The sequence below is a fragment of the Marmota flaviventris genome, chromosome 17 (genome assembly GCF_047511675.1).
Source record: "Marmota flaviventris isolate mMarFla1 chromosome 17, mMarFla1.hap1, whole genome shotgun sequence".
Lineage (NCBI taxonomy): Eukaryota > Metazoa > Chordata > Mammalia > Rodentia > Sciuridae > Marmota > Marmota flaviventris.
Window position 1 is genome coordinate 72,759,743 of NC_092514.1, and position 23,764 is coordinate 72,783,506.

Genomic DNA, 23,764 nt, shown 5'->3' on the forward strand with positions numbered 1-23,764 from the left:
GGCCTAGGACATGTCCAGGCGCAGAGTCCACCACAGCTTGAGTGCCCTGTGACAGGCCTGCAGGGACCACCATGAAGGTGACCTTTTAGCCTTGAATACTGATAGCTCCCAGGCCATGCAACTGTTCTGTGTAGGTCTTTCCTCAGCTATGAGCGGTTTCTTTATTGTCTACTGCCAAAAGGCAGTAGACAATACTGTCCCTTTGGAATGGTTTGCATAACAGCATAAGTAGGGAATGGCACTGAGGAAGTACCCTGCCTCTTGCCTTCAGAGGGGCCCATGCTCTAGGCACCAAGTCTTTCTGCCCTGCTCCCCATCAGGTTGTGTGCTGGGGGTAAAGAAAATAGAGCAGGCTTCACATGACCTCAGAACTGCCCAGCTCCAGCTCTTCCATCAGCTTGTACTGATTTGGATGTTAAGAGACTTCATCTGGGTCACAGCTAAAATGACCACTGGACTCCCAGTGTGCAAGGGGCCCCCTTCCCCTCAGCAGGGCTGCCCCTTATGCTGTCCAGAACAGCCACTCAGCCTCATGGTGCACCTGCTCCTCTCTTGGGCAGTGACCACCATAACTGATGGGCCTGATAAAATCTGCCAAAGCCCACAGTCAAAACATGTGTTTTAGCCACCTCAGCACCTGCTTGTGGCTGCTGTGCCCATACCCTCTTCCCTGCTTTGAGGCATGGGGGCAGCTTTGAGGCTCCTGAGGGATGAGGAGGCCAGCTGGCCTGAGTCTTTGGTGACCCTCTGGATGCCAACAGATAATCCTAAGAGGGCTGTGGATAATTTTTTAATTTTTATTTTTTTCTAAGAAAGTTTCTAGGTGATAGATACCTCCTGAAGGAAGAACCCTCAGCAGACGCAGTCACATTGTCTTTTCTGCTGTCCATTGGTGCCAGCCCTGCTGCCTGCCAGCTCTCATTCCAGAGCCAAAGTCCTTGGGTCTCTCCAATAATGGCCACCACCACCCTTCCCCTAGGGCAGCTGGAGCCCCAGGGAGGCTCTGCTCACAGCCTGGGTCCTGACAGTCTGGGCCCACCACACCCTAGCAAAGCTGAAGGAGGAAGGCCAGGAGACAGGGGGCTCTAGACCCTGGCCCACCAGAGCAGTTTTTGCGGGGGAAGCAGGGGCTGGAGTTATTCCTCTGTGCTGGGATGTGTCAGAGAATGCTGAGGCCAGGGCTGGAGGGAAGAAGGGAGGGAGTTTAAATACTGTTAATGATGCACCCATCACTGTGGCCATGGGAGAGTCTAGAGAGGCTGCATTCTGACCGTTACACTTGCTATGGCTCTCCAAATATTAGGCCAGGCTAGGGGAATGAACCATGGTGGGGAAGACTCCACCAGGGACCAGCCCCATTCCCCAACTCCTCCTCTATTGCCCTGGCCTTAGGGCATGCTGGGAGGCCTGCTTGGCTCTCTGCCTCCTCAGCCTCACAAAAGCCTGGGCCTCTCGATCACCCTTCCGGCTCTCCAACAGCTGCAGGATTGGATCTCCTGTGGAAAGAAGCCAGAGGCCATGTCTGGGAGATGGTGGTTGGGGGGGGACGACACAGCACTGCCCCACCCATCATCACCAAGCTGAAAGAAAACCAGTGACTGACACACTAGCCAAACTTCAAGACACAGCTGGAAGATGAGAGTGCTTGGACTGCCTGAAGTGGTGACTACTACCTTCCTGAAGAGAACCTTAAGCTAGTTAACTCTTTGTGCCTTAGTTTTCTGGTCTCTAAAACAGCTGATGATAACACCTGCTTCACTGATGGATTGTAAGAATTGAAAGAGTTCATGTACACCAAGTACTCAGAACTGACTCATGATATGTGCACAAAGATGAACTATTCCTGTTATCACGCTGGGAGAATTCTTTGTAAGGATGTGCCCCTCAGATCCAGGCTTCTTCCTCTCCCCAAGAAAACTCATTGGTGACCTTACCCACCAGAGAGAAGAGTCACCCAAAACTTCACTGAGCTTGAATCTCATTGGTCTCAAATCAAGAGATTGGCCAGACAGCAATGCAAGCCCAAGCACTTATTCCATTGGCTTCCATCTCCCAAGCAAGCATTTCTCTAGGGTCCCTTCCTGAGTTTTCCAGGTGTCCCATCTCTACCCTGCCCTATCCTGGGACTCAGGCCTACCATTGGGCGCAGGATACGTGAGAGGCAGGCGCATCTGGGGCGCCTCACTGGGCTCCTCAGAGCTGGTCAGCCCAGGCACCCCACGCAGTGGCAGGAAGGCCTCCCCTTCCAGGTCATCAGCCCCCAGTGTGTCATGGTCCAGCACCGTGAGCAGGAGGCACGACCCATCCTTCTGGCATGGCTCAGCAGGCACCAGGCTGGCAAGGACATAATCAGGCTCAGCTGCTTGCCCAAGACTATCATCACCTTACCCCTGCTCCAACACATGGATCACCCCCTCATTGAGCACAAGCACATTACAAAGGCAGCTCTGCCTGGCTCTTCTCAGCCATGTGACATGACACCTGCTCTGACCATGGGCTGATGCTTTAAATCAGGGGTCCTGTGGCCCCAGGTCCACCTGTCTTGGGCAACAGAGAGCAGATCCCTGAGGACCTCAAAGTCAGGACCCTTCCCTGGAAGGCTTCAAATTTTACCTTCCCCTCAGTGGAAGAAACCTTTGTCCCAAGTGCCCTTTCCTTAAGTCCAATGTGGTCATCTCAGGGGTCCCTTGAAGGAGGCTCAGGGAAGGGAAGCAAGGGGAGGAACTAGAAGAGTAGGGACCCACTCACAATTCAAAGGTCTCATCAAACAGCGGGTGAAGGTCCTTCTTGTGTTTCTGGGTCTCCCTGGGTGCCAACTCGGGGAACTCATGCCTGGGTTCCAGGGTCAGCTGGACAAAGGGGTCGCTGGAGCCTAGGGGAAGGGTGCTGCCAGGGTTCTTCTAGTCCTCCCCTGCAGCTGTGCCACTCAACAGCCCTGCGCCTCGTGAGAAATGCACCCAGAACTCCTGCCGCAGCCCCAGGGACACTGGCAGGGAGGGCCATAGAGGAAGCAGTTAGTGGCCAATAACCAGCTTCCACTCACCATTGGAGTCCAAGGGCCGCAGGCCGGAGGCACTGAGCAGCTCCACATGCAGCTTCTGCTCAGAGGCGCGGTAAGAGGCCTTGACGGTAACGGCACCCAGCTCCTCAGAGGTGGTTTCCACCTGGTGTGGGTTGCATACACAGGGTCACCTGGGCAAAGCAGGATGAGGCCAACTCCAACCTGGTGGGTGTAGGGGTGGGGGAGGGGAGCCTCACCTGCTGCTGGATGCGACTGCAGAAGTACTTCTGAATGAGCTCCCGGCTGGAGGCTGCCTGCAGTTCCAGGTCCCTCTGTAGAGCCTAGAAGGACACATCTGAGTACCACCTGAATGTTAGACAGCCGTCACCAGGCTCACAACTGAGGCTGAGACATGACTTCAAAAAGGAAGCTCTGGGGCTATAAGACCATGAGTAAAAATGCACCTTCAGCAATGCCTAAGGTTTTGGGACAGAGGCACAGACAGTGGGCTTCTTGGGCATGCCCCCATCCTACACAGGAGCACTGGGCCCCTGTGCTTTGAAGGATTCCACACCTGGGTTAATACTCTGTTGTCACCATCTTAGATTTCTTTCCTTTTTTTTTTTTTTTTTGCAGTGCTGAGTATTGAATCCAGGATCTTACACATGCTAGACAAGCATTCTACCACTGAGCTACATCCCCAGCCCTGGTAATAATTTTGAGTAAGGTGCATGCGTACCTTCTCATTTTGTACTGGGCCCAATAAATTAAGTAGCTGGTCCTGGACACAGGTGAGTGCAGAAAGACAGATTCCCTGACCTCCTACCTGGGAGCTCACCAAAAGATTCCTACCTGGAAGGTGGCCGTGTGCAGAGCCTCCGGTGGCAAGCCGCAGCCCTCAGCATGGAAGCAGATCTCCAGGTTCTGGGGGAGACATCAGAGGTGGCCCCAGGAACCCTCCCCCAGGATTACTGTCCTATGGCTGGCATTTTTACCTGCAAGGCAACCTTCAGCCTGCTAGAGGCTAGGGATGAGCTGCGCTGGGAGGCCGATGCCTCTGCTAGCACGGTGAGTGTGTGGGTCCACAGCAGGGTCAGAAGGCTGGCCAAGGGCAGAGGATGCCAGACATAGGATACAGTGGAGGAGGAGGAAGCAAAGATGTTCTTGAGAAAGGGGAGGCCTCAAGGACCCAGATCTACCCCAACCTTCCCCCACACTTGCTCCACAGGTGAGGCCAGAGCTGGCAGGCAGTGGCGGGGGGGGGGGGGGGGGGGGGACTGGTGTCTCCTGAGGGAAGGGAACAAACAAGGGGCAGCAGGGTAAGTCCTATCTGACACATCTCAAGTTCAGTGAAGAATCTTCAGTAGGATCATGAAACCCCAATAAACCACAAAAGATGGGCAGGGAAGCTGGATCCCAATGTCAGAAACATGATTCAAGATGGAGTAGCCAAAATAGATAGAATTACAATACATGACAGGGATAAAGCATCTACTACATTGCAGAGGGAATAAAATAGTGACAGGGACACCATCCTTATAACACCCTGAGTTTAACATGTGTCAAAGTAGAGTCTGGCAGTTACATACAAAAAAAAAATTATTGTGTAATTAAAATTGGTGAGGAAAGGGGCTAGGGTTGTGGCTCAGTGGCAGAGCACTCACCTAGCATGTGTGAGGCCCTGGGTTCGATCCTCAGCACCACATAAAGATAAATAAATAAAGGTATTATGTCCATCTACAACTAAAAAAAAATTTTTAAAAAATGGTGATGAGATCTGGGCTGGGGCAAAGCTCATTGGTAGAGCCCCTGCCTAGGAGGCATGTGGTCCTGGGTTTAATTCCTGGCTCCAGGAAAAAAAAAAAAGAAGAAGAATGGAGGAGGGCTATGTATTTATTCAACACATGTAAGTGCTCATTATACACCAAGCACTGTTCTAAAGGCTTCTAAGCAAAGCTCCTGTCTTAGTGGAGAGGTAATTGTGGTTTACGTGGAGGTGGGGAGAGCTGAACAAATGGTATGAAATGGCCTAAGACATAAGGGTCTGGCTGTAGGGGTCCTGGCTGTCCAGGAGGAAGAGAAGAATTCTAGGAGAGAAGGGTCAGCAGCCTGCTCAGGGCCCCAGTTCCACCTGGAGGTGGATCCTCCTGGGCATCTCTACAACTAACAGTCACTGGCCACTTCCTGTGTAGTCATTGACCACAACCCTACTCTCAGCACATCACATGACCCTTTTAGTCCTCAGTAGAAGCCTATAGTCATTGGCACTTTAGTAACTGCTCAAAGCCACCAAGGAGTACTGAGTCTGGAATCTAAAGTCAGGCCATCCAGAGTCCACATCCTGTGCCTCCATCCAATGCTTTAAGAGACCCTAACTAGAAGTTTCCCTGGATCATGGCCAATAACACTGGATGCCAAAAACATTAAAAAGAAGTAAAAAGCTGGACATGGTGGTGCATGCCTATAATCCCAGTGGCTGTAATCCCAGCAGTTCAGGAGGCTGAGACAGGAGGTTCAAAGCCAGCTTCAGCAACTTAGTAAGATGCTAAGCAACTCAGTGAGGCCTTGTCTCTAAATAAAATACAGAATAGGGCTGGGGATGTGGCTCAGTGGTTAAGTGCCCCTGAGTTCAATCCTGGGGACTCAAAAAAAAAAAAAAAAGAGGAAAAGCAGTCAAGGGTTCCGGAAGATGGTCTCAGGACTAAGGGAGAATGGATAGGGAGATCTCAGCTCAGACTAAGGAAGAACTGGTAATTCTCAGTACTGAACAGCATGAAATGGACAGGTTTATAAGGTAGTGAGTGAGTTCCTTATCCCTGGAAGCAAACATTTGAGCAGAGGCTGGTCATACCCTCTAAGGGACTTCACCAAAGAGATTTACAACAGGTCCCCTTAATTAATTAAGATGCTGAGGCCCTGGAGGCAGGGCAGGTGGAGAAAGGGTGAGGGCACTGCAGGGCAGGGACTGTGGCAGACCTGTTAAAATTCTCCTGCACCAGGTTGGTATTCATGTAGCAAAGCTCCACCTCCAGGAACTTCATCAGGGGCAGAATGGCCTGAGGAATAGGAGGAGGTGGCTCAGGCCCATTTCAATCCCACCCCCATTTCCTTGCCCTGGGGAGGAAACAGGGCCAGGAGTTTCTGTGCATGGGTTTGTAATGTCTGCAGGCTCTGCCCCTGCCCACCTCTCTGCCTTCCTCTCCTGGTTGCTATCGCTCCAGCCACACTAGCCTCCTCTATGGCCAGGCGTGGTGCTACCTCACAGCCTTTGCTGTTCCCTCTGCCTGGAATGCTCTTCCTCTAGAAATTCTCATGGCTTCTTCCCTTGCTTCCTGGTGGTCTTGACTCAGCTGTTGCCCTCTGAATGAGGTCTTCCCGTTACTATCTAAAAATACAACCCTCTGACACTTCCCACCCTTCCGTTTTATTTTTCTCTCTAGCACTTATCATCATCTAACACACTATATAAGTGTGTGTGCACACACATACGCTTCTGTAAGTATATTTATAGTTATAGTCATAACTAAGCTTACAGTACTTAGTAACTAAAGTTATCGTACTTCCGTACTCGGCTCTTCTTTCACTTTCCTGGCTAGAATGTAAGCTCTAGGAAAGCAGAAATTTTTCACTGATCTATCCCCAGGCTTGAATCAATGTCAGGACAATGTGGGCACTTACTAAACAGTTGATGAATTAATGAGTAGCCTTCCCCCAAAACAATCAGGGGTGTGTATCAACTCTCCCAGCTTACAGACAGGGAGACTGAAGTGAGCTGGCTCGAATAAACATTACAGCGGAGCTAAGAGGCACCAAGGAGGCTGTGTGCCCAGGCCTGTGGGGCTTTTCACCCTTCCCACGCTGATTGTCAGTGCTGGGAGAGCCCATACAGGGACCCAATTTGTACCCCTGAGTGTTCAAAGAGGAAAACCAGCCCAGGGAAACAATATACCTGGGCTGATCTCTGATACCCCTAAGGCCTTCAGCCCCCAAAACAACCTGGGTCCCCTTTATAGCCCCAGTCACAAAGAGCTGGCAGGGCAGCAAAGGTCAGTGAGCAGGAGAGTCACTCACATCCTCAGGCAGAACGGACTCCTTGACACCCACAAGTCTCTGGATGTGCTTGGCAATGCCCACCTCCAGCTGGGGACACAAAATGGTAGATGGAGGGAGGCCAGGGAATGAGTGGGGGATTGGGAGTTCACTTGGGACCTGAGTTTAGGCTTAGGAAGAGAGGGCTGGACATCAACCCAGGTCCTGCTGGGGGCCAGGGTGGGGTCACTGTGGAGTCAGACAACAACTTACCTGCTCAGCCAGAGTGCGGACACCAGTGCAGATCTCGTGGCCCAGTCCAGCCAGTGCACCCTGCAGCTGGGCATGTAGTGTGTTCTGCAGCTGACCGTGCTCCAGCAAGGCCCCCACCCGCTGCTCCAGGGCTTCCCATGCCAGCTGAGCGGGCAGCTTGCCGATCACCAGCCGCAGCTGCTCCATGTCATTCACTACCACACACAGCTGGGGACAGGCACAGACAGAAGGATGCAGGGCTTCCTAAAACAGGGCCAGCATTGCCAGGCCCCACCCCACCCTGACCAGCCCCCAGCCTGGGCTCTGTTACCATGTTGGCTGCCTGGCCCTGATCCTTCTGGCCTGCAGAGAGCTCTCGGGCCCGGGCCTTTATAAGGCTGCAATACACCAGGGCCAGCCTGCAGGTGTCCTGAGGTGTCAGGGAGAGGAAAGTGATCAGTGGGTAAAGCTGCCATGCAGGGTAGAGGGCAGGGCATGTGAATCTCAGGATGTTGGGAGAATTTCAGACATAGGCCTTGGGAAGTCTGGTGGATGAGCCTGGAAGAAGTGGGGTAGGTGATAGGAAGGTTGTCCTAGAAAGATGAAGGACACAGAAAGACATGCTGCACCTCCACAAACTTGACAGTGATCATGAAGGCCTCCTCTGGGTCTGGCCAGTCCAGCTGCCGGGCAGTGTGACTGATCTGAGCAAAGCAGGTGGACAGGTCCACAGCTGACGTGCTATGTTTGGTCAGTTCACCCAGGGGCACCAGCTGGGGAAAAGGGAGAGCACTTAGAAAGGAGGGCTCAGAACAGGGACAAGTCCATTCTCCCACTAACAAGCACAGAGCTGAGCAGGGAGCTACAGGGGGGGACAAGCTAGGCTCTGTCCAGAGCCCCAGCCTGTAGGATACATGGCAAAGGGAAGTCACAGGTCACAGTTAACTCCAGGGTATCAGGAGGCAGCCGCATTTTGCACACAACTGGCCTGGAGTGGGCAGGGAGGGGGTGTCCCAGCAGGTTACCAGCTTCTACCACACCCAGAGCACTGGGCCATCTCTGAACTCAAGGCCCCCGCCTACACCTTGTCCATCTGCACAGCACGCTGCACCCGCTCCAGTGCCACACTGTAGGTCTTCTGCAGCCAGGAGGGAATGGCTGGCTGGAACCAGCGGTGAAAACTATCCAGAGCCAGGACTCTGTCCCTGGGGAGAGCTAGAGTTCAGCTGTGGAAGGCTGCGACCAGCTCTAGCCTACAGCCCTTGTAGACCCACCTCTTTTCCTGAAGTACGTACAGCTTGCCACAAGCCACCTGCTTGCTGCCTACCTGTCTAGAGGGACTGGGCCCAGCCGGCAGAGCTCTTTTAGACTGATGTAGAGCTGGAACAGACTCTCGCCCATCTCTGGAGACACAGGGCTGCCCACTGCCGATGTGTGGTCCTGTGCCCGCTTGGCCACCTGCAAAGAAAGGCCTAGCAGGCAGGGTGGTGGAACTGGGCTGAGGGATACAACCTAGGGTCAGTGGAGGGCCTCACCAGCCACTGTAGCTCCAAGAAAGCCATGGAGAAGAGGTCGATCTTGAGGACACTGGAGGAGACAGCAGTGTGACCCTGTGGTACACATCAGGATCCCACAGGCCCACCACCTCCCAACCTGGGTCTGCTCACTTTTGGAAGATCTTGTTCCATGTGCGCTGGCACTGGTGCAGGTCGCCCATGACATCCTGTACCAGGTTCAGCAAGGCTTTGCCTGCCACTAGCATGCCCTGGAAGGGACAAGGTGGGCTAAGCAGGGCTGCAGAGGCAAGTGTCCCAATCCGCCCTGCCCCGTCCAACACCTACCTGCACCATGGGCTGATGGTGCTGCTGCTTCAGGTGGAACCATTCCACTGTACCAGTCTGCCAAAAGAGAGGCAATGAGCAGGGAGGAGTTGCTGGGTCCAGGCACAAGCCCCCATCCACCCTAGGGAAGGTGTCATACCCTCAAAGCCTCCATCACCAGCTGGGGCAGTGGGGCACTGTCTGAGCACAGTTCTCCAAAGGCCTTCATCTTGCACATTTGCACCAGGACCCTGGGAGACAGAGAGAGGGCTGTGTCCAACAGGCCCACTGCCCCATACCCACTCCTGTAGCAGGCCTCTCCCTACAGCTGCCCCACTATACCCTCACCCCTGAAGAAGCAGAAGCAGAGCCACCAACCTGAGGAGAGACTGCAGCCGGGATGGGGAGTCAGAGACAGAAAGAGGGAAGACAGAGCGGAACCTCCGGATGAGGGAGAGGCCGTAGGCCAGCAGGGAGGTGAATGAGGTGGCCAGTTCCTCCAGCTGAAAAGCCAGGAAGATGTCAGGATTTGGGAGCTGCTTATGGGTCCATGGCCTCCTGTGCTCCCCCGACCTCCCCCACAGCCCTCCCTGCTCAACAGCCCTTGCCCGCCCAATTCCCACATCCCACCTGTTCTGCTTTGAGCCGGCCCTGGATCCACTGGTACTCCATGCTGGTGATGGGGTGCAAGAGGCAACTGCTGGGGAACTCAAGGCTCTGGTAGAGGCGACTGTAGGCCAGCCACTGTCTGCAGGGACAGGAAGGCCTCAGCCAGGCCCAGGGGGAGGGATGGCACCTTCCCTGCTCCAAAGCCGCCTATGGAAACCATCTACTAGCAGAGGCTGAAAACCAGTGACTGAAGGTGACTCACATGGTTTATTTCCATGGATGCTTTTCAAATTGTCCATCTCTTAAATAGGGCTACGTGATCATAAAACTTGAGAATTTTTGCTTCTTATGAAAAGTGGGATTTAAGGATTTAAGCCTGCATGCACACATAGCAACCATCAGCTGGAACTTGGGATGGTTCAAGGGGACATGATGGAGGAAATGACTGAGCTGGACAAGGGTCCAGTGGAAGGGCAGAAGTAGGGAAGAAGAGCGATCCAAGGACAGGCCAAGGTTCCTGCTGGACACAGCTGCCACCTGCACTATGTGCTTGGGCCCTGTAAGCAAACCAGGCCCCTCACTGTCTGGTGGCTGTACCAGCTTCACCTCCATCCTACCCTTATCTTCCGAAATACTCACCTGCCTAAGGTTCTGGATATACACTGCCCCTGGCCCTCAACTACCTTCCCCCTAATGGCCACCACGCCGGATAGAGGACACACTGCTCTGCTCTGACTAGTCCTGCCATTTAAATACTTCTGTCCCATGAGCAGCTGGAGATCTGGATTATATGTGAAATCTCCAGATTTTTTTTTTAAGAGAGAGAGAGAGAATTTTTTAATATTTATTTTTTAGTTTTCGGCGGACACAACATCTTTGTTTGTATGTGGTGCTGAGGATCGAACCCGGGCCGCACGCATGCCAGGCGAGCGCGCTACCTCTTGAGCCACATCCCCAGCCCTCCAGATTTTTTAAAAAGTTGGCCACTGATTTAAAACATGCAGTTTGGGGCAAAGAGAACTCTCCTAAGTGTGAGGCTTTGAGCTTCCAGCAGAATACAGGAGCCTGCCAGCCGCCAACAGCCCCCTAGGGTCCCACCAGGGCTGTGCACTCACGCCATGGACTGGTGGAAGTCAGATAGGTCCTTCTGCGTGGCATGGAGAAAGAGGATGGTGGTGGCCTGGGGACTCAGTGACCCATCCCAGGAGGTACTGCCCGCCTGAGGGGAATAGTGGAGAGGTATTAGGACCTGATTGGCAACCCTGGCAGCACCCAGCCCTGGGAAGGCAGTACCTGGTGCTGGGTGACTTCATGGGACACAAGCTGCTGCAGCAGGTGGCGGTGCACAGTGTAGCTGGGCTGGGAGCGGCTAGCTGCCGTGGCTCTCTGCAATGAGGCAAGGATGTCTGTGAGCAGAGAAGACCCAACACAGCAGGGCCACTGAGGCTGCGGGGCTCAGTTCCTGGCCCAGGCCCCAGACCTACCCTCTTGTGAATGAGCTGGAATTGGAGGTGGCACTGGCCACGGTCTGGGTAGGTCTCAGTGCAGGGCTCCAGGGGGTACCACTGGTCCTCTCGGCAGTGAAGGTCCTGGTGGGCAGGAGATACCTGGAGCCTGGGGCCGGAGGCAGTGGGGCAGACCCCAGGCACCTGGAGCCCCTCTCCAGAGCCTTCACGCATGCCCCCTTCACCTCTACCCAGGCCCCATTCCTCCTCCCCCTCACCTGCAGCCTCAGAACCACGTTCCCCAGAAAGTCGTCTTGGCCTTTGTCCTTTCGAGCCTCCTTAAAGATCCTGTTTCAGGCAGGATCCATGAGGGAGATGGATCAAGTACCTGAAGGGATCAGGCTAGAATCTGCCCCCCACCAGTAGCCCGCGTGAACCCAATGATGGAGTACGTGGCAGGAGGGCAGAGGGAGTCCCCTTCTTTCCCATGAGTCCGGCACCCACCTCCGGAGCCCATGCAGATCTGTGAGCTCCCCAAGCTTCTGTCTGACAGACTCCACAGTGTCCAGGTCCCTGGTGGGGCAGAGGTTTGAATAAGAGACAGATAGGGTGCCCATCACCCTTTCAGGGAGGAGACTTTTCCATCCTCAGCCCTTCTCTTCCCATCCCCAGGAGCAGGCCATATCAGTCACCACATGTCCAGGCGAAAGCTCGCATTGGTTATGTCCTCAAACTCCCTATAGGGAGAAAAGGGTGTAGTTGAGGGCCTTGGAAGCGTAGGACCCTCATCAGACCAGACCACAAGGACTCCAGATCCTGTCCTTCACAGCTGCCATCCCCACCATATGCCCACTCCCACTTGGCACCTTCCTGCAAGCTGCTACTCCCCTTACACAATCCCTTCCCCATCCCTCCTCCCTGCAAGGTAGGGCCTCAGGCTATCCCCAATGCACCTGGAGGGACTCCACCCAGCCCCATCAACACCAGGACTGTCCTGCCTGGCCTACTCTGTCTCCCCCACCCAGGGCCAAGCCCCTTCTCCAGAGCCACTCATCTGACTGACTGAGGAGTCCTGAGAGTATGGGGAGGGGTGCTGGGGCAGGGCCACGTACAGGATAAAGGTCTCATCCCAGACAGGGTTGAGTGTCTGGTTGACAACCTGGGTGCGGTGGGTCTGCTCCTCAGGAATGGTATGCCTCACCACAGCCTTCTGCCTACGCCGGGACCCAGGGCTGCCCCCTGGCACACCCACCCCCTGCTCGATGCCCAGCAGGCAGTAGGGGTCACTGAACCCTGGGGAGGAGAGAGGATGAGGTACCACAGAGTTGTCTGGGCTCCCTGGGAGGGTCCCTCTTCAGCCCACCTGAGGAGCTTCTCCTGAGAGAGGGACAGGGAAAGTTGGACAGAGCACCACCTCCCTAGCCCAGACGCCAAGTGCAAGGGACCAGCTAGATGGAGGCCAGTCCTGGAGACATTTGGGAGACAGGAGCTCCTGCCAGGAGTTCTGGGTCAGACTGTGATGGGACAGAAAGGAGTTAGGAAGCAGCCCTCAGGGCTCACCACCCTGCACTCACCACTGACATCCTTGCCCAGGATGCCCTTGGCCTGTTTCACTGTTGCCTTCAGACAAAATACTGGCCTCTAGAGGATGGGAGGGAGTAGCCTGAGTCCCCGAGAGGGTTGGGCTTCCCAGGCCCTTCCTTGCCTGGGATGCCCTGGCCCAAGTTACCTCAAGCTCCCTGACCCGCTGCAGCATCTGCTGGTGCTCCTCAGGCTGCAGCTGGAAGGCCTGGTGGGGAGGCAGATAGTGTGTGGGAGTTTGAGGGCAGGGGTCAGGCGAGAAGGCAGAGCCCCCGGGGGTCCAGGCTGCAGGAAGGTGGAGGGGTTGGGGCTGGGCTCACCTCCTGTAGATATCCCAGCAGCTCCGAGGCCTTAGTCACATGGTTGGGCTCCGGCTGACCCAGGCGGTGCAGGACAGTGTAGAGTGCTTCCTCATAGAGCAGGTCCCGCTGAGGCCCAGCAGGGTCATATCAGGAACTCCCCCGCCCAAGGAACCCCTTACAGCAACACCTCAAGCCCAGAGCAGAGACAGGCAGCCCATGTGCAGTGAAGGGGGTTGAGGCTCAGAAGTCCCTCCCAGGTTGCCGCCATCAGCCTTGGCCAGTGATTGAGGGGCTGTCAGGAGGATGTAGGGCTGCTCCCGCACCTCTCTGCGACCCCCATCTCCGACTCTTCCGCACCCCCCCATCACTCCGACTCTTACCTCCTCAGGGGAGAAGTGGTGGGATGGAGGCTCAATCTGGGGAGCAAGGTGGAAAGACAAGGTGTCCTTGGAGGCCTGCTTGGAGGGACAGGAAGGCCCAGGCCTAGTGCAGTGGGTCCCTAGCACACCCTCCAAACCCGCTGAAGCCCCACACCTGTTCCCACAACAGGCCTCCTTGGGGTCTGGCCCTTGGGCCACCTTGCTCGTCCCCTGGCCTGCTGAGGCTGAGGTCCATGGGCGTTCAGCTGGCCCAGCAGCACAGCCCTCTGCCACCTGCCCCCACACGCTCTTCCTTCCCCAGAGGAAACAGCTCTGCTTATCAGGCAGCCGCCTGCTGAGCCCTGTGGCGGAAGTGAGGCCCTGCAGCTGAGGTGGGAGACTTGGGGGGATGCTGAGCAAGCCTGAGGTAGCTCAGAGGGGTCCCTAGGCAGCCTACCCCACATCAGGGACACCTGCCTCACAGAGCAAAGTTCCTTTGGAACTAGGGGAGCAGGAGAGGGAGGGCAGGCCCACTGTGGAAAGGGGGCTAGAGAAGCTCGGGCCCCCAACCTGAGAGACTCATGGTGGCTCAGAGGACATGTGGCAAACCCACTCTGCTGACCCAGAAGGCTCTGCCCAGGGGCAGGGTGGACGGGTAGGTGGGGCCAGGCACCCATGCCTGCTGAGTCCCCAAGGCCAGCTGTTCTCCCCACTGAGGTCACTCCTACCTCCTGGGTTGTTGGAGGCAGGGCATCCTGTAGGTCTCTGACCCTGCGGCGCCTTATCTTGATGGCCTGGCGCAAGAGGGGAGGGCGCCGCTGTGGGTGGGAGAGGCTTGTCGCCATGATGGCTGGTTCTGCCCTTCCCTCTGCCGCCCTGCTGCTGCTGAGTGAAGACGGTGAAGCCACAGGATGATGCAAAGAGCCCCAAGGCTGCCACCCTCTGCCTGGGAAGGGTGGAGGGAGCGCAGTGGGGGGGACAGAAGGGTCAGGGTGTCACTGCCTTGGAGAGGCTGTCTCCCAGGTCTCCTGCACCTTCCTCCAGCCCAGATCCTTGCAAGAGCCTGTCTATCCTGGAGCAGAAAGTGGACGCTGTAGGCTGGTAAGCCCCACCCCACCCTCCCACAGAGGCTTTAGGGATGGTCCCATGCTCCCAGCAGGGGCACCCTCCCCCATCAACTGTACTGCACCCAGGGAAGCTAACCTTGGTCCTAGGGGTTCTCACCCCAGGCTACCCAGACAGAATGGGTCCCAGACCTGGGCAGGGGTGGGGCAGGCTCAAACTGAGACACAGTTCCCCAACTGGCAGCCAACTGCTCAGCCTGCTCCACCCCACAGGTGACATTCCATGGAGGTGACGACGGGGCCAAGCTGTACCAGCCTGGGACTTCTTTGTAGCCTCAACTCCACTATGATGGTCAAATTCCCTTGTAGGGGGGCTTAGCCAAATCCTGAGAGCTCCTGGGTAGGGCTGGCATTAGAAGTGGGAGAAGCCCTCCTGCCAATCTCTCCAAGAGGGCAGATCTGGTCTACTGGGGACAGGAAAACGGACTTTAGCACCAGCATCCCAGAGCTCCCCAACCCACTGACCCTGTGCCCACTGCCTGGGCTGGAGTGGAGCACAGAATGTTTCCCACCCTCCCCAACACTCAGGTATTCAGGAAGGCAGTACCAGGTCACACACTGCAGTGACCCACCCAGCTGTCCTAGCCAGGCTTCAAAGAGGCGTCCAGCATGCTCCAGGGACCCTAAACCACCTCCTCTCAGATTCCTGCTCTGAGCCTGGGGCTGGAAATGCAACTCTACAGAGTCAGCAGGTGGGACAAAAGCTGGCCCTGCCTGCCTCTTCTACCCAGGTGCTGGGCGGCACCACTGGCCACCCCAGCCAGGTGCATGAGCCTCAGTGGGGAGTGGCCCAGAACAAGGGGTTCTCGCTCCAGGAAGGAAGAGTCTCCTCAGCAGCTCGACAGCTCTTCTTCAAAAGGTTCCCCTTGGTCAGCACACACAGCCAGAAAGGTCCAGTTATTTCATTTTTACTATTTCACAGTTTTAGCAAACAAAGCAAGGTGCAAACAGGGTTTATTTCACATTAATATATTAACTGGATTTTTTTTTTTTTTGTCAAATAAATAGGGAATTCTCTTTAAATAACCATCTCTCCTCACTTCGTGGCCGGTCCAGGAACAAACGAGCAAATCTCCGTGTATCCAGGGGGCATGATGCTTAAAGGGAGGGGCCGGCAGCAGGCTATGATCAGCATGTAGGGTTGGGGGCCCTTTGTTCTGAGCCCACCCCGCAGCCCCCAAATGGCATGATGGGATGGACATGCACTCTTCAGCTCCAGTTGAGAAGCCCCTCGTAGAGGGAAGAGACTAGAGGGAAAACAAATTCCAGAAACACTAGCAAGAGAACAGAGGAGCCTCATCCCCAGCCGCAGTGGCCTTCCCCTGAAGCCACTAAACCCTGGAGGCTTGTTGTAAAGCTCCTGCAATCAGAAGTGGCAACAGAATGACCACGGACAGGGAAGGCAGGCCTGGCTGAATGGAATGTGGACTGATGGTCAGGTGGGACAGTGGCCTTCCAGAGCTAAGCACAGACAGGGGAAGGAATGTGAGTTGGGCCTGGTAGGACCTTCTTGGCCCACAGGGAAGACATGTAGCTGGTCTGGGGGGGCTCACAAGGCTGAGTGCAGAATGGCTACCAGACCAAGGGGCTGGACTGCAATAGAGGAGGTGGCCAGAGAGTCCCTCTGTGGGAAGGAACTACTAGAGTGAAACAGGAACAAGGGGAACACCCCGTGCTCCCAAGGACAGCCCCAGAAATGGTACGAGGGGCGCTGTGGGCTGAGCTAGTGTGGGAAGCTGGGGGAACACCTTTCCAGAGGCCAGAGCCCTGCCTTCCTGCAACAACACTAGTTCCTGGTAACTCTTTATAATCAGACCTGGGGAAGAATAAGGTCCTCCCTGGCCTCCCCCAGCCAGATGCAGTCCCACAAGGAGGGGTAGGGAAGGCCCATGAGGTGGGGACAGGGAAGTAGGCGGGGTCTACTGGGTCTTCTTATCTTCTGGAGGGTAGTAGGGAGGTGGTGGAGGCTGGCTCTAAAGAAGGAAGGAAAGATCATGTTAGAAGGTTCTTAGAATAAGAGGAGGACCATCTTCCCGCCCAACTCCCTGTCTTTATGGCTGAGGGGACGGCCACTCTCACTCACCGTGGGCATGTAGACGTTGTGTGGGTTGCCTGGGTTGTAATAGGCGCTGGCAGCTGCTTCTGCGGCCTTGGCCTCAGCTGGAGAGCAAACACAAAGTAAGCTTTGGTGGCAAGCCCTCTCCTCCCAGCCCCTGAGGCTCAGGGCAGTAATGCTGGTGACCGAGACTGCCAATAAAAGAGCGGCAGTTGAGTTTTCTAAGCAACTGCCACATGCTGGCACTTTTTTCCAGTCCCTTACATGTCTTAACCCCTGACACAAGCCCACTAGTGGCCCCATGACCATCTGTTTATACATGGAGGAGCCTGAACCGAATAGGTAGGTCACTCAGCTACCTAAGGGACAGAGAGAACTAGCATCTAACTTTTCACCACCAGGCCACCTTCCCTGCTGGTTCCTAGGCCAGGGGCTCCTGCAAGGTCCTAGGTCCTAGAGAAGAGAGGGTTGGTTTCAAAGGACTGCTAGCAGCCCAGGGACCTTACCTGCAGGAGTGGAGGGGACATCAGGGCCACTGACTGGAGGCTCCATGGGTCCAGGATAGGGTGGTGGTGGTGGCTGCACATATCCCATGGCCCCATCCATTACAGGAGCTCCTGGATAGAACTCTGCTTGGCAAGAGAGCAACAGGGGCCCAATGACTAGTCAGGCCTGGCTCCCTCAGAAGGCTGCCTCCTGGGAGCTGCCCCATATAGCTCCTCAGGGGCAGCCTCTGTTCCTCTCCAGCATCTGTTAGTTACGGGTCTCCCCTCTGCACCCCCTGGCCTGGGAGAAGCATTTAGTGGTTGAGTGGGTGGGTGGGTTGAGGGTGGGCAGCAAAGGACACACTCACCAGGTGGGGGCGGTGGATAGGGGTAGCCAGGAGGGCAGGGATACATTCCATTGGCGACTGGCGGGGGAAAGACATAGGCCCCGCTGGGCATGTAAGGGTACCCATAGGCTCCATTGGGGGCTTCACCTCTGGAGGCTATAAGCACAAGGGGAGAGAGAGATGAGTGCCACCTGCCTCAGGGCTGGCAGAGGGCGGCCCCACTGCCTGCTGGAGAGCTGCTGGCACCCAGGAACGGGCCAGCAGACAGGCCTACCCTCTGTTCCACTCTCCACCCATACTTGGGTCTGGCTCTGTCAGGGATGAGGCAAGGCAAGAGAGGGGACAGGGATGGAGGTGAATGGAGGGAAGGAAGGAGGCTCGGGAGGGGTAGAGGAGGAGCCAGGTGAGGCTGTCTGCTGAACACAGTACTTGGTAACTTAAAATGGTTGCTTAATGGTTTAATGGTTGGGTTTTTTGTTTGTTTTTGTGAGGCCACAGTAAAATGTCAAGTCCAAATAGATCTGTCAGAGTGTAGTACACCTGCTCCAGGCAGAAGAGGCCCAGGCCTTGAGGTACAGGACTGAGCAGAAATTACAGGCTTTGTCCCCAACTCCCAGCCCTGGTCAGCAGGGTCAGATATATCTTCTGATGCTTACAAAACAAAAGGAAACACGATCAAACAAAAAACCCACATGTCCAATGTGTCCTTGGCCCCTAATTTCTACAGCCTGAATACCTTGAGATGCCACCTGGAGCATGCGCTGACCAAACTCGATGGCACCCCCTGCTGTGAAGGTCAACTTGTATGAAGCGGAGCCTTCCCAGCCACCTATGAAGGGGGCAAGACAGCAAATGAACAGTGAAGGAAAAGAAAACAGGTACACTGAAAGAAATGGCTCTTTGCATTCTTCAGGGTCCCACCTAATGCCCCCAAAGCCTGCAGGAAAAAGCCAGGCTTTCTCTTGCCTCCTCCTCATAGACAGGGCTGCTTCCCAAGCCTATGCCCCTGGTGCTGCAGACTGGCCTGGCTCCTGCTATCACGGCCTCCCCCTTTGGAACAGAGGTTTCTTCTTGAAACAAGCTTGACCTTCCAGCCCAGTCCCTGAGGTAACAGGCACAAAGTCCACATGGTTTAGCTTTAGAGCTAATACTAAGGGGTTTCTTTTGACCCCCAATGAAGTACCAGGCAGCTTCCAAGAGCAAGAGCACTCAGCATTAACTGCCATTCAAGTTCAGAGCAGACCTCTCATTCTGAGGGGGCCTAAACATGAACCCTGGTCCCTCTAGCTTGGCGTCTGTCCAAAGGGGAACCAAGAGAAAGCTTGGGCCTAGGTGGGTGTGAGGGGAAGGCAGGGTCCAGGAGGAGGTCTCCAGTGTCTGTACAAGTGTCAGCCACAGGGCAGGGCTTCTCCAGCTTCCCAGAGGGCAGCTGCCTCTGCTTGTTCTCAGGAGAAGGTCCCTCCAAAAACAGGACACAGCTCCTTCCCCCATCTAAAATCTGCACACGCTCCCCAGGGCACAATAGGCATCTTACTTAGTTTTTGGTCTTTTTGCTGATTTTATTCCCTGAAGAGGTAATCTGAACTGCCAACTCTTATGCCAGCCTTTCCCAGCTCTTGGCAACTAAAAACCCATGCAGGCTGGTCAGCTGGCAGCCCAGATATTCCTTTTGAAGGTAATCTGGAGCATGGAGCATGGAAGGGGACAAGGCTGGGGCAGTAAGAGTTTGAAGAGGATGTTCCCAAGGCAGCACTGATGTCCCTGAGCATCCTTGTCACCCACCTCCTGCTTCAGCCTTCACCATCCCCTTGATGTAGTTTGCACCAAACACAGGCTGTTTGATCTCACAGTCCTTCATGAGATAAAATGGCATCATGAAGGACTGCATGGCATCCTTCCCCTTGGACAGAAAGATGACCTGTGGTGGGAAAGGACAAGGGCCATTAGTGCTGGAACTGCAGCCTGCTAGGCCATTGTTTCCCACCTGCTTCCTGTGTGTGGAATCTATTCCTAGTTGGGAGCTGGTGCCCATGCCAGGCCCAGCAGGCTCAGGGCTCTCTTTGCACCAGACGCTTCTGGATAGAGTCACATGCACCCTGGAGAGGCCAGACGTGGAAGTCACAAGAACAATGTCCCAATCACAGACAGAATATGTGAACTGGACAAACTGCTTCAGTTAAGTAAGAGAAAAGATGACAGACATGGTGCAGACGTGAAAGGACCTCCAAAGCTGGGGAAGCATAGGCAGGGACAGGAAGGCAGGGGCCTGGACAGGGGAGGCTTGGCCTGGCCTTTTAGAGAACGATGGAATGGCAGGGCATCAGAGCTCTGGAGAAAGGGCCTTTGTGACCTTCCTGCAGATGACACTCTGCCCAATGGCAACAAGAGCTCTCCTGTCCTGTGCCTGAAGAACCCCTTGGGTTTCAAAACCACCAGGTATATTCAATTTAACTGAAGGTATCAATTGAGTTTCCAGAGATGGGGTTTTGAGTCCCTACCTATGTAAATTATGGTGACAGACACCTAAAGATGTGTTCCCCTTCCTCCAGCCTTCTTGAAGTCTCACTAGTAGCTAGCTACAGGCAGTGACTTTTTTCTGAGACTACACGTTTTGTGTTACCCTCGGAGTCTGTATGGTGAATGCAGGCTGGGCCCATTCTGCTGTCTGGCATTTCTCTCTGCAGGGTTCTGCTGGGCTTAGTGCCCAGTCTGGAAAGTTGTGGCCATGCTACTGTATCCTGTTTACCACATCTATCCCTCTGGATACACACACAGGCCTCAGGCTACTCTAGGCCCAAGTCATCCCAGCAGCTGCATCCAACCCTAGACAGATTTTTCTGACAGTGGCTCTGGAATCTGCATGAATTCACAGCCCAGTAGTTCAGCTGCACAGAGTCAGGTGATTCTAGAATCCAGGAGCATGTGACAAGAGAAACAGGAGGAACAAGGCACCAATGTTCATCAGGGTTCAGAGGTCAGCTGACTCACAAGGCAGAGGCTAAGACACATGTCACCCTCCAAATGCAATCAGCCTCCAATCCAACTGTCCTGCTGTGCAACTCACCCGGTAAGGGGTAAGGTAAACAGTGCCCTTCTTGGTCCCTTTGAAAGCCTCTGGAACATTCTTCATGTCATTAAATGTAAGTTCCACATGATCATAGGACATTAGGATGCTGTGATAAGAAAAGAAGAGAGGCTCTAATGAGATAGTTGGAGATGTCATCTGTTACCCCCAGACACTGGGTGAGGTTGCCCAGCACATTCCAACATGGCTGCAAAGAAATCATAAGACAGCCGTGGAAGAGTTGAGCAAGTTTGGGTCCACAGAATTTTCCCAAACCCCACTCATACAGAACCCAAGTGACCAGCACAATAGCAGAACTGCAGGGCTCATCCTTCAAGGTGCTGTTTTAAGTCCTGTGATAGATGTTCTATTTTTATTATTTTGTTTGTTTGTTTGGGGGGTATTGGGGATTGAACTCAGGGACACTCAACCACTGAGCCACATCCCCAGCCCTATTTCTTATTTTACTTAGAGTCAGGGTCTCATTTGAATTGCTTAGCGCCTTGCCATTAATGAGGCTGGCTTTGAACTCACGATCCTCCTGCCTCAGCCTCCCAAGCAGCTGGGATTACAGGTATGCACTACCATGCCCAGCTTTGTTGGCTTTTTAAGCCTAATAAATGAACACATTTAAGACTCTAAGACATGACTCCATACATTGCTTTCTCCAGGGCTCCCATACATAGGGGCTTCTTAAGCTAGGTCAGCAGGGATGCTGGTCCATGAGTTCTTGAAAAGATGGTGTGTGTGCATTTTTCTAGGACATTTCACAGCTTTCGGTTCATGAATTAAAAAATAAAATTTACCATGAAGTCCTGGGTTCAATCCCCAGCATCACAAAAAAATGAAGTTCACCATTGTGTGTGTATGTGTAGGGGGGGATATTGGGGAGTGAACTCAGGGATGCTTTACCACTGAGTTACACCCCAGCCCTTTCTATTTTTTATTTTGAAATAGGGTCTTGCTAAGTTGCCCAGGCTGATCTTGGACTTGTGATCCTCCTGCCTCAGCCTACCATGTAGCTGGGACTACAGGTATGCACCACTGCACCAGGCAAAGTTTGCCATTTTAAATATTAAATTTTAAACACTGTATTTAAACTTCAATTATTATAGACTTATTTATTTGATACTAGGGATTGAATCTATGGGCATTCTACCACTGAGCTCATCCCTAGTCCTGGATTGCTGGAATTACAGATGTGTGTCAGCACCCTCAGTAGATGCTTTTTTTTTTTTTCCAGAAATGATGCTGAAGTGCTTTCCAAAACAAGGAACATCCACTAAGCTGTGAAGGGTGACACATGCCAGAAACCCCTCTGCTGGGGAGGTTGGGGCATAAGGATCACAAGTTGGAGGCTAGCCTGGGCAACTTAAGGAGAACCTGTATTAAAAAAAAAAAAAAAAAAAGGGCTGGGATAGTTCAGTGGAAAGTGCCCCTGGGTTCACTCTTCAGTACCACCAAAAAAAAGAAGTCACACTAAGAAAAACAGGCTTGGTAGATGTTACTAAATGGAATCAAAAGTGTGCAGGCCCAGGAACTGGTTCACATTCAGAATCACAATAAACCAGTGAGCACTGTGAGGTTTCTCAGATTACATGATCAAAAGGTCCAAGTTCACCCATTCCATTGTCTTCCTTCTCCCAAATATCAGAACTTTCTTGACCAGAAAGGAGTAAATGGGAAGAGAACTGGCACAATAAGAGAAGTATTCACCAAGAACATCAGACCCTAAAGAGAGTAACATGGAGAGAAAGTCTGCATTCTGAGGTCTGAGGTCACCCTGAGCCTTCTCATCTGACTCTTCAAGTCTTCCTAAGTGACAGGTCCCAGTCTAGGCAATGGCCTTAGCTGGGGTGAAGGCTCTGGCTCCAGCCTGTTTCCCTTGTAGACTCAGCTTTTCCTCCTAAGCTCTTCTACCTTCAAGCAGCAGCCCAGGAATTAGAAGAGAGAGAGAATGCATCGGGAAGTGGTGAGGAGGGTAGATCAGAAAGAACCCTGAAGTTCAGAGAACCTCTGCTCTGTGGAGTGATATTAGCCAAAAGCATTCAAGAGGAAAGAGCCTGGGGTGGGGTCGTAGCTCAGCGGTAGAGCGCTTGCCTACCATATGTGAGGCATCGTGTTCAGCAGGCACCGGGTTCAATTCTCAGTGCCACATATAAAAAATAAATAAAATAAAAAATAAATAAAATTTAAAAAATAAATAAAAGAGACAGAACCAGTAACTAATAATAAAATGAGATTAAAAGTATCAACTATATTGGGCTGGGGATGTGGCTCAAGCGGTAGCGCGTGCGGCCCGGGTTCGATCCTCAGCACCACATACAAACAAAGATGTTGTGTCCTCCAAATACTAAAAAATAAATATTAAAATTATCTCACTCTCTCTTAAAAAAAAAAATAAAGAAGCAAAAAAAAAAAAAAAAGTATCAACTATATTTTAAAAAAAGAGACTAACCCTTACAAGGGCTCAGACTCACACCAGCAACTGTTAGGCAGTTGACAAATGTTACCTGTTTAATTTTACCTGTGGGGTCTGAGATTTTTCACTTGAAACCTGAGCTGTCTTGGAATACACTCAAAGGGTGTTTACTGTTAAGCCTACTGACACCGGGGTCAAGACCTCTTTTTTGGAATTCCCATCTGTTATTCAGACTTCAAATCTAGGTCAAGCTATTTAATCTCCCTGGGTCTGTATTTTCCTACCTGTAACGTGTGTATAATAGTACCTACCGCACAAGATTTATGTATTTCAGAAGAGGCGAAGTGGCTGCCGCGTAGTAGCAACACAGTAAACGCCTGATAAACAGCAATTATTTTTTTAAGGCGCCTCTCAGCAAAAGGCTCAAGCAGCGCCTCTAGGCCCCACTGTTTGCCCCAAACCCCGTCCCCATCCCGCCGCCCTACCCCCGCCCCCGGCCCCCAGCTGATAGCAGCAGCCCCGCCCCCGGCCGTTATCCCCCCACCGCGCTCCATCAATTTCTCTCCTCCAGGATTTATTCCTCACCGCCCAACGCCCAACGCCCACCGCCCACCGCCTGGACACCCGTCCTTCGGTTCTCCAGGATCCTTCCGCAGTGTTCTCACCTCTCAGTGTTGTTGACGATCACTCCGCCGCCCTCCGAGTGGTTCTTGTTGAGCGCCATAGTCTCTCCGAGAGGGGTCCCGAGACTCGCAACGCAATGCGCCTGCGCCCCTCTGTGGCCCGCCCCTAGTGGCGTCGTTCGTATTAGATCCAGCCAATCACAGCTCCCGAGCGGAGGCTGGACCAACCACATGAGCCCGACTGT

The 23,764-nt window shown here is 53.7% G+C and overlaps 2 protein-coding genes and 1 long non-coding RNA gene across 9 annotated transcripts; 1 reads left to right on the forward strand and 2 right to left on the reverse strand.

Moving 5' to 3' along the window:
* Window positions 1–783: 783 nt before the first annotated feature.
* On the reverse strand, window positions 784–14,268 carry Unc13d (unc-13 homolog D). Of its 6 annotated transcripts, none has more exons than XM_027955669.3 (32): window positions 14,127–14,268; window positions 13,420–13,494; window positions 13,058–13,165; window positions 12,886–12,945; window positions 12,731–12,797; window positions 12,269–12,449; window positions 11,849–11,893; window positions 11,661–11,729; window positions 11,435–11,504; window positions 11,196–11,300; window positions 11,005–11,097; window positions 10,827–10,930; window positions 9,733–9,850; window positions 9,481–9,605; window positions 9,263–9,353; window positions 9,124–9,180; window positions 8,950–9,047; window positions 8,818–8,869; window positions 8,610–8,740; window positions 8,367–8,487; window positions 7,912–8,055; window positions 7,614–7,712; window positions 7,304–7,510; window positions 7,073–7,141; window positions 5,978–6,057; window positions 3,997–4,102; window positions 3,854–3,925; window positions 3,259–3,342; window positions 3,044–3,164; window positions 2,749–2,872; window positions 2,138–2,334; window positions 784–1,496 (listed from the first exon to the last, which is right to left on the reverse strand). In XM_027955669.3, exons 1-32 carry the CDS (start codon window positions 14,241–14,243, stop codon window positions 1,375–1,377), a joined length of 3,312 nt encoding a protein of 1,103 aa, XP_027811470.1. In that variant the 5' UTR covers window positions 14,244–14,268; the 3' UTR covers window positions 784–1,374. The 6 variants fall into 6 exon arrangements, with proteins under 6 accessions (XP_027811470.1, XP_027811471.1, XP_027811473.1 ...); XM_027955670.3 differs by having other exon boundaries at window positions 13,420–13,455; window positions 14,127–14,267; XM_027955672.2 differs by lacking the exon at window positions 14,127–14,268 and adding an exon at window positions 13,574–13,719 and having other exon boundaries at window positions 13,420–13,455.
* LOC114108079 (uncharacterized) lies at window positions 13,762–22,055 on the forward strand. Its single transcript, XR_003585417.3, has 4 exons — window positions 13,762–14,499; window positions 18,138–18,288; window positions 21,432–21,508; window positions 21,718–22,055. It is a non-coding gene; the product is annotated as an uncharacterized lncRNA (long non-coding RNA).
* Window positions 15,460–23,682, reverse strand: Wbp2 (WW domain binding protein 2). Of its 2 annotated transcripts, XM_027955677.2 has the most exons (8): window positions 23,562–23,678; window positions 20,475–20,583; window positions 19,193–19,328; window positions 18,147–18,239; window positions 17,432–17,566; window positions 17,085–17,207; window positions 16,606–16,682; window positions 15,460–16,495 (listed from the first exon to the last, which is right to left on the reverse strand). In XM_027955677.2, exons 1-8 carry the CDS (start codon window positions 23,618–23,620, stop codon window positions 16,442–16,444), a joined length of 786 nt encoding a protein of 261 aa, XP_027811478.1. In that variant the 5' UTR covers window positions 23,621–23,678; the 3' UTR covers window positions 15,460–16,441. The 2 variants fall into 2 exon arrangements, with proteins under 2 accessions (XP_027811478.1, XP_027811479.1); XM_027955678.2 differs by lacking the exon at window positions 17,432–17,566 and having other exon boundaries at window positions 23,562–23,682.
* Window positions 23,683–23,764: the final 82 nt, after the last annotated feature.